Source organism: Cebidichthys violaceus, unplaced genomic scaffold (assembly GCF_023349555.1).
Source record: "Cebidichthys violaceus isolate CVI_PGR_0920_01 unplaced genomic scaffold, fCebVio1.0.p SCAF_5, whole genome shotgun sequence".
Taxonomy (NCBI): Eukaryota; Metazoa; Chordata; class Actinopteri; order Perciformes; family Stichaeidae; genus Cebidichthys; species Cebidichthys violaceus.
The window spans coordinates 7,346,460-7,356,470 of NW_027176705.1; the positions used below are offsets into that span (position 1 = coordinate 7,346,460).

The following is a 10,011-nucleotide window of genomic DNA, read 5'->3' on the forward strand; positions in this document are numbered from 1 at the left end:
CTTACTTAGGTATACTCACAACAGGTCAACATCAAATGCTTTTCACGCTGTTCATTTACATTCCCGTTCACTTCACGTAGACACGAAGATAACGTTTCTTCCTGATAAATTTTCTCTTCCAGTCTTGAGTTACAGAGAAAGTGAAGTTACTTATTTTTCTTTGACTTTTCTTTAATATTTCTGTTTACTTTTTCTCGTCTCTTTTGCTGAGTGATGATGCCGAAATCCTTGTCATCCATGTGTTGGCTCGGATAGTTTCCGAAGATTTCAAGCTGTTGAACCTGAGTCCATGACTGCACCTCTCTTCTGCTCTATGATCGTTCTCCATTATTGAGGAGTTAACTGACATATTCGTATGTGCCACTTTGCGCAGGTCCTTGTGGTACCAAGCATGTAGAAAAGAGTTTTTATTTTTTCTGCTATGTACGTCTCTCAGTATGGGTCTTGTGCCTTACAGTGCCATACAACTCCAGGACCAGTACAAGAAGACAGGTGGTTGGAGGTTCACAGACTTGTGGTGGGAGCTTTAACATCATCATGTTGATCCTGGAAATATTTCAAATGACAGATAATATGTTGTTGCCTTCTGTCGTAGTAGTTCTGGTGTGCCCTAAATCATCCTGGTCATTTGCTAGCACAACAACCGGCTGGGTGTGATCGCCCCCCCTCCCCCTCCCAAGGGGTTTGCCACTTACCCAGGATGACATAGTAACCTCCAGACGACCTTTCGCTTTGCCAAATGTCATGCTTGTAAACTGCCTGAACTCCATCACAGCGCAAAAAGACGAGACAACGGGAGAAATAGGTTGTTCTGTTGGAAGAGCAGGCTGGTTTTAAGGAAACCCAGTTTGTACTGGCCGGCTTTGTGTGCGCATGTTGTAAATACCTCTGTGTGACACATGCATAAGCAAGTGGCAGTGTGTGTCTGTCTGTCTGCTTTTGTACATGGCTGTGTGCACTTGTAGACTGAGTGCAACACAGAAAAGAGAATGAATAATACATGACAAAATATCCTTGGTAATGCTCTGGCTTTTATTTTTTGGGGACTGAAGCGCTACCAGAGCCAGTTAGGACAGTGATCTTAAAGGGATATTTAGACATTTTGGGAAATGCGCTCATTCGTTACCATGAGGTTGCCAGGCAATCAGCGGAGACTCAAGGAAGTCACTGCTGCCATACAAGAGTTACTTTTGCACAAAGCCCCTAAAAAGAAATCCAACTTGTTTTTTACACTTTGTTTTATTGGATTAAACAAACGAGGTATAAAGAGTCAAGTAGTTGACTTTGGAGTTTGGTAGGCAGATTGTATTGCTAGGCTAGCTGTTTCCCCCTGTTTCCAGTCTTTATGCTAAGCTAAGTGGCTGCTTGATCAAGCTTCCTATTGAAGGACAGATACCGAGTGGTTTTGATCTTCTCACCTAACGCTACATGTAAGCAAATAAGCTTCTGTTCTAAAATTATCCAAGTATATGTCGTCAGTTGATTTCCCATACTGTTTTGTATTATATGTATGATATATGTATATCAAAAACCTAAACGTTTAAAGTGGCCTAAACTTGATAATAATGAAGAATTGGGCCCCATTGCCTATAGACAGTTGAATAGTGGATTAAGGTATAACCTCGTGCTGTTTTTAAGGTTCAAAGAATGGATATTTAGATATTTTCTCCCATGTGCAATTGTTATAGCCGGGCATCTGTGTAGCACTAGAAAAGCTGCTTTTACCAAAAGTGTCAGTGGTGCTTTAACCTGAGGACGTGTATATCGGAGTCATGGTTTGAGGCGCAAAATGTTTGAGGGGTGGAGGGCACAAGAGGTCCCCCAGATATGCTGTCATAACTCATGCAGCCGCGCTCTTTGCTATGGGCCTATCTGTAGTGAAGGCAGCACTTAGACATGTTTGTACTCTATGCCCTACATCCCCCTCCCTTTCTCCCCAGGCGCCATGTCACTCCAGGGGTGGACCAGTACTCCCTGACTGTGCCCAAGTCCATAACACCAACTAACCCCCCCTCCTTACTCCCCACCACCACTGGGGTCAATGTGCCCTCGCCCCCTCACCCTCCAACGCCTACGGTCCATACCAACACTGCCCTCCAAAGAGAAACAAAACCAAACTGAAAAGAGACAAAATGGCCCCACGCTGCTTCCCCTGTCAAAGCTCTTGACAGGCCCGCACAGAGGCCCCCCAGAGGAGGGCTCCGTTGAAGATGATGACGACGGAGATAACAAGTCAAGTTGTTGTGTTACAGCGCAGTTACACTTTGGCCCTTGTTTGTCCATTTGGTTATTCAGAAGCATTGCAGAGCTAACTGATTCCAAAGCATGTCATGTTTAGTAACATGACAGATACTATCAAATGCTGTTTTACATCAGCCTGTGGAGCGTGAAGGGTAAGTGAGGAGCTAAAAGAACAGGAATAAACATTCCATGAGGTATTAAAAAACCTTGAAATATTGTCAGCTAATCAATTTCCTGCTTGGACATGCTCACTTTTAATGAAATTCAGTCAGTTATTAGTCCCTTCCCATTCTCCCAGTGTTTGGGAATATAATTACACTCAAAACGCTTACTCATCCTTCTGCCTGCCTGCTGCCTACTCTGTCAGATGCATTAGCCATGAAGCAGAAGAGATGAGGAGCCTGTGTCTGTATCTGTCTATCTGTCAGTCCGCCTGACTGTCTGTATGCCTGCCTCTCAGATTATCCTGGATCAGGCAGCAGGTGACATAGCGAGCAGGTGACCATCACCCAATTACCAAAAAGAAACCCAAGATGAGCTCCAGTGTAGCTTACATTTGTTTCTTTCTTGTCCTTTCACTCATAAACTCTTTTTACGCCGCTTTTACTCACTAAACATTTACGTTTACATTAGTTGCATGTCAAGAGGACAGATAGAGTTAGAAAATGTACCCTTCCTTAAATGTCATGTCTAATTTTATATTTGCGAATTCAGCTGATGCTGAATTGTTTGAATACGTTTAAATTCCTTATTCTGCAGTTTGCCCGATCTAATAGTACCTTGTAATGCTGCAGGGAGAACATTCAAAATGCCCTGACAAAAAAAGAAATGTATGTACATTTATTCAACAAAAGAATACTCACCTGATGCATGATAAATTAAATCAAATCTGTTAAACAAAACAAAATGAAAAAGTCCAAGGGATAAAAACTTCCCTAGTCAACAGGTTATTCTTAGGGCAAGGTCACGGATCGGGTTGCACTTCTTGTTCCAACAAAAGAAGAGGAAGGAAGAGCTTCTTCTCAGCTTTTGTTAGGTGGAGGTGGGCTAGAATTACCAAAGTGATGGGATTTATGCTGGGTTGTTTCTGCTTTTTTGCTGGTACGGTAGCGGAAGTTTTCTGTGAAATTTCCAGCGTAAATGTGATGATAGTTTGCTTCCCCAATAGAAACAGACGTCACTTCATTATGTGGGTTTTGGTTTGCTGAAGTTAAAACCTATAGGAACTGTCCTATAGCTTCAGCAAATGATTTCCCACACAATGCGGGTGTAACTTTAGAGGTGCGAGGGATTACGGCACTGGGAGGTGATTTAGCTTGGTTTAGTGACTGGAAAGACCAGCAAGTCTGGGAAATTTCTACCTATTTCGTTCTGCTACCATTTTGACCCTTGGCTGGTTGAAGAAATGGAACTGGAAATGGAGGACATTGACCTGGTGTCATGGACAGACGTACACATTAGTTTACAGTGGATGCACTGCAGCTGTGCTGCTCAGGGAAATTGAATTGGCAAAAGGTATCACCTCTAATGTGACCACTGTCCATGAATACTGGACTTGTGGTATATAAATCCATTCAAACTGTATTTTTTAAATATCGGTGTTCTGCATCAGTTCGATAGCTGGAATTTCTTATTCATGCATTCTCAGCATATAGCCAGATTGCTTTGTCGACATTTCCTCTGTGATTGTTATGACTTTAGCTTAGTGATACAATGTTCGGTGTTCTCATTTCACTGACTTAATAGAGCTTACAACAAATAGGACCAAATTACAACAATGATTGTGTTAAGTAGGTGTTTATGGTAAATATCGTGTCACTTCTATGAGCATGTTCCAACATCGGCTAATCTGATTGGAACAGCCAGACCGGTCGTCCTGAGTTCCACCAAGGTGTTAGGTTTCCCATAGTTTTAAGCTGTACAGTGACACGGGCCGTTTGAAAGTGTGGCTCAAACTCTATGGAAGAAATGACTCGTTAAATTAGCCCTTAATACTCAAGTCATTAGCAAGCCGTTAACACCAGTGGAATGCCTTTGATGGTGCTGCTTTGTGTGAGTAGGTCCTCTTTAAGCTCCAGTTGGAAATATTGGTCTTTTTGCACTTATGTAACTTTGTTACACTCATAAGTAAAATTAACATTAAAAAGTGATTTGGTGCTTTTTCTGAGCTATAAAATAACATTGTGACATTCACACACAACCACCGCTGTATGTGGAGATTGTGAGCGACCAGTTGCGAGCAGCATGAAGCGCCATATTCCTTAAGAAGCAGGTCTTTGGGGTGTTTAGTAAGCTGAGGGGAATTGTCCATTGTGGGGTGATATTAGTAACCCTCTTAGGCAAAGCTAGTCTGTGGGCCGGCCCTGAGGGCTCATTTCAAGTGCTTAGCGCTCGTTTGGAGCTTTGTCACCCCTCACCCTGTTGCCAGCATGGCCCCAGCCCCTCTGGCTGTGGAGCGGAGCTGAACCACAGACCTTCACCCCTGCCCGCCACTAGGGAGGGAACACTAACATCACATTTCTAACACACACTCGCACTAACATTATGGCACACATCCATTTATTTTTTTTACAACACCCCCCCACCTCCACCAATGCACCCCAGCCAATGGTCTATTTTCCCGCCGTCTACTCCCATCCAACACCCCCCATCTCTTTATTTTTTTCCTCTTTCTCCACCCTCATGAAGGTTGCCAGGCAGCAGAGAAAGACTTCACACACACATACACCCCACTATGCCTCTGAGGGTTTTCCGGATGTCCTTGTTTACATCATGGAGTGTGTGGGTCGTGGGGAAGCCGACTCAGAGCCTCCCTGGCTATGTCTGTCTAAGTCCTACACTGACCTCCATTCATTTGGTGTCAATGCAAATGTTCATGGCAGCCCCTCAGTTGGCTACCCTCACATATATCTGGGTGCAAATTTTTTTAAAATAGGGGTGAAAATGACTTAAAATGTTTGTATTGGATTGATCTCCAATAAGCTAACTTGGGTAATGACAGGGTTATGGTCAGATATGAAAATAGTTCATATGGAGTGTCAAACTGAATATAAAGAATGTTTTCATGGCCCTGATAATCAATAACAGTTATCAGCTCTAATATTGTCTGTCACTGATGTGCAGGGTGGTTGCTAACTGTTACTATTCTCCCTTTTCCCTCTGTGTTTCAAACCGATCGATTGGTTTTGTCTGCTCCTCCCTCCAACTTTGATGTTAGCATTGATTGTTCTCATCTGCCCCTGAACTCAAAGGTTAGAGTAGCTGAGCCGCACTTCTGGATTGCTTTGACCTTCGCTCTGCACATGCTCAGTGGGTTCACAGAGCTCAGAGCCAAACAGACGCGGTGTAGCCAGGCCCATGGGTGCGTGACAGCAAGACAACGGTGTGATGTCTTTTTTTCTTTTTTTTTTACTCACCCACTGAGGGTGATGTATATGTGATTGATTTTTCTCTCTCTGCCATGTTTCCGCTGCAGTGCACTAAGCAGTACTGAGTCCAGGCTTGATCAATGCATTGTTTTTCTTTTTCAATCACACTTGAGTGAGCTGAAGACACGAAAGGTTACACAGGTGAGGTTTGGCAGGGGTGGAAGTTGGAGCTTCTGGAGGCCCCCTCAAGGCCAATATATTAGTTTGCATGGATGTTTGTTTGTGTGTGTGTGTGTGTGTGTGTGTGTGTGTGTGTGTGTGTGTGTGTGTGTGTGTGTGTGTGTGTGTGTGTGTGTGAGAGAGAGAGAGAGAGAGAGAAAGAGGGAGGGAGTCAGAGAGAAAGTTATACAGAGATAAGTTAAGTTTAGCTAATTCATCATGTGTCTTATACCAACTGATCATTCTTCTTGTGGTGTCAAAAGAGTTAGTTTATGCTCATTATGTATCTGTCTTTTCTGGCAGTGGTATTTTCCGTCTGTGCCTCGATAAGTCCTGTGTAACCTTACCTTTACCATCTTACATTAAATTATAGGTCTTTCACAGTGTCTCAGGGCTCACCTGCCCTAGATAATCTGCAGGGCTGCATGTAGACTTCTCCTCTTGTTTCCTCTACTTGCTTGATAAACGGTCTTCTGACACACACACACATACACACACACACACACACACACACACACACACACACACACACATACACACACAAAGGCAATGGGTTGAACAGAAAAGAGACCACTTGATGCACCTCTGACCTCTTAGCCACAGTAGCCACAGTAGCCACAGCACAAGGCTTCATATCAGACACAAACATCAGTGATGTAAAAACATTTTCAGGTCAGACTGAGACGTTTGAGTGCTCCTAAAAAAACTGTATTAATCCAAGGGAGGAAGTAGTCTGTCCTAGAGGGGTAACGAGTGTTTCGTAGTCCTGAATTATCTCTTAGTAATGACGCTGTTAAACCCTGTGCCCAAACACCTAGTCGTTAAGAAAAAGATAAGTATCTGTGGGAGTGGAAGGGCTCTCCTAAAGCTGCATGTCTTGAGGGGGGAAGGATGTGGCAGGCGGGGAAGTTTTAGAGGGCTGGGGTGGGGTGGGAGCACAGGCTTTGACCAGTGGGTGTCAGATGTCATGGCAGATTCTTTCAGGGGCAAATTATAGGGTTTAACTTCTCTTGTACCCGGGATGCCTGTATTCTGATTTAACTTCCTCGATAGACACTCGAGCAACGTGCTACTCAACACCATTGTTGGGCGCACACTTGACTCTGGAGATACTTCACCTCCTCTCACGCTCTCAGCACCTCTTCAAGACTTTGTTCATGGAGTGCCATTGGAGGCCTTTCCTGTGGCTTCTTGAGAGAGCAGAGCAGCGTAGCCTCTCTTAAGGTTTGTAGTAGTTAGCGTGTTGGTGTTAGGGGGCTTTACATGAGTGGCCCTCATTAACCTCTTAGCGTCTTTGTGGTTCGAGTTGGCACAGGGCTGCTCCATAGATAAGCTTTACTATGAAACAGCTAAAAGACTTGATCCTAATGACTCTGGTATTAGCTGAACATAATCATCTGTGTTGCAAACTCAGAAAATCAACACAAGTGCAAACACATCCAGATTTTGCATGCACATCTGCATCTGAACACACCTCACCTCATAAATGCATGCTATTGTGTCCTACACAACTTCTCAAAACACCCCTACCTCACACACTCTCACACACAGACATATTCCCTGTGAGCTGTAACAGACCTAAAGCTCTCTGAAGCATTTAGCAGTGCGCTAGCAGGTTTACTCCTTGATGCTAGTGCTGAGGGGAGTGCTGAAGCATCTAATGCAATTTCAACCCAACATGGCTCTCTGTGAATAAACATCACTGAAGTGTACCATCTACTGTATGTTGATCCACTGTAGTGCTTTCTTCTTTCTCCATACAAGGTGATCTAATACTCTCTCTCTCTCTCTCTCTCTCTCTCTCTCTCTCTCTCTCTCTCTCTCTCTCTCTCTCTCTCTCTGACTTCTGTAGAGACTGCATTTGCCTCCAGACTTGTCTGAGACGGTGAGTCGTGTGAGCAGGGGGGAGCTGGCAGGAGCGGCCACGGTGGCTTCAGCCTGTGGCTCTGGCAGTTCCGGCAACAAACACCTGGACTTCTAGTGTGCTCCCACACAGACGCCAAGGGCAACCAACACCTGGAACGCTGCGGCGTTGTCCTCTTTACCATGGTGACCAGGTTGTTCCCTCGCCCACGTAATGTCAACCTCAATAACCCTGCAAGCCATTACCACCTGCCAACTGCCCCAGCCAGGGGTGAAGATCTAAACATCAACTATATTTCAAGTCCTGTTTTATATAAACATACAGTACACTCACAAATTGACATTTGCGTGTGCCATTCTGCTATGAGAAGTTCATTTAACTTATATGATTAGCCAAGGTTGAATTCCTACAGTTTGCTTTTTTTCCCACTGTAAGTTGCAAACTTGTGGGCCATAAGGTATTTTCTAAATGTTTTATCAATTATATGATTATATGATTAGCAGGGTGACTAGTACTTAATCCAATTAAAATCCAAGATGGAGGGATTATTCAAAGGGTATTTGGGGCATTAATATAGGAGCAATCAACTATTTACAATGTAAAGATATAGTGGAGCAGAGAACCAAGTCCCACTCCCTCCATGTTTGTTGAAATACAAGCTTCTCTTGTATGCGCTGTACTCCGCTCGTGCATTTTAGTGCATGTGAGTCTCTCTGTGGTACCCAACTGGCTAGCTAATGGCCGCCGCTCTTCACTGCGCTCATACAGCGGTTACCGCGCTGTCAGCTGCTAGCCGCCGACTCGGAGCCTGTGGAGGCAATACATATACTCTGAAATCTGCATTGAGCATCTTTAAGATTTGGTACAGTTTTTTTTTTTGTTGTTCTCTGTCTCTGGGAATTTCACTTACAAGTAAAGTGTCATCATGAAATATTTTTTAGTCTATACAGACTCTCACTCTTGGCAAACATTAAATAATTTAACTGCATTCTCCCTCGCTTCGAGCGTAGTGTACAAACAAAAGTGGACACTCCTGACTAGCTCCTCTATGTACAACAGTATTTTTTTTCTTGGAAAATTCAATAAAATGTGCTTTTGTTTAGTTAAATAAAAGCAAATAAATACACAATACATTATGCTCTTTATTTATGTTTTTTTTACTTTGTGTATCAACACCAGCTCTAAAGGGGAAGTTGACTATCTGTGAGACTGTGAGAGGATGTAAAGTGAGTGTGTTATGAATCTCTGGTCTGGCCCACTGGTTTCAGGTTCGAACAGGGATGCTTCCATCTGACCCTGAGACTCTGCCGGTGAGTGACGTCTACCTCCAGTGAGCTTGAGAGCTGAGCGGGAATGTGGGCAGAGGGTAGGAGAGCTGGATTTGGGTGCAGGCTTCACACCTCATCAGGCGTGTTTGCTGGATGAGCTGCTTTGCCATGACAAGTCCAAAAGAACAAATTAGGTCAAATGGTGACATGGAGAAACAGAGAAAAAAAAACAACATGAAAAATTAAATGTTTCATTTTTGTTTTCCTCAGTCTGCTTCTGATGCCAGTTTGAATAATTTTGCCTGTGAAAACTGGCAGTATTAGTAACCATCTGCAACACGTGTTGGGAGAGGGTAGTGTTACCTGACAGTTTCATGCATGAATGGAGTGCTCTTATATCGGGTATATGAGAGAAAATAGAATGACATACACAGGTCACTTATACAGGTGAACCAAAGCTTGAGTTGTTAAGATAAAAACAGTTTTGCAAGTTATTGTTGTGGAGGAGCTAACATATTCAGGAAACACTTTTAGGGTAGCTTAAAATAGAATAATTGACATACTACTGGCATGTCTGTTTTTTCACACTTCTCCGTGTCACCATGGTGCTGATACACTCATACATACTGATACAAGTTTTAAAACCTTTGGCAAAGTTTTAGAATGTCAATTTCTTCTATGCACATTGTAAAGAATGAGGGTTCTCACATTCGTATTTACATTTAGAAATACGAATACGACTGGATGTGTTCTACCGTCCGATAATGTTGGTTGTATGTGGTCAGACAATGATGTGGGTTGTGATTAGTCACACATGCTTCTGTAATGAGCATGAATAACAAATTCCGGGTACCAGGAAATCTAAATTAAGTGTCTTTAATTAGTGTCTTTAAATAGAGAACGTTCTTTCATAATTGTGTCTTTTGGCAGCTGCTGCTCACGTCCTATTGATTCCTTAAACCATAGTTGTTTTCCTACTGTAGCTTTAGCTGCGGTCTTATGTGTCCTATTATTAAATGTCCATCACATTGCAGCACTATTCAAGTACACA

The 10,011-nt window shown here is 43.3% G+C and overlaps 1 protein-coding gene across 1 annotated transcript in view; it reads left to right on the forward strand.

Annotated features, from left to right (window-relative positions):
* The window catches only part of elp4 (elongator acetyltransferase complex subunit 4), a 51,002-nt gene extending 42,181 nt beyond the window's left edge, over window positions 1-8,821 (forward strand). Inside the window, exon 10 of the mRNA XM_068730505.1 lies at window positions 7,681-8,821. Within this exon, the coding sequence (XP_068586606.1) occupies window positions 7,681-7,809 (129 nt within the window). The 3' untranslated portion in view covers window positions 7,810-8,821. The remainder of the gene's footprint in view (window positions 1-7,680) is intronic.
* Window positions 8,822-10,011: the final 1,190 nt, after the last annotated feature.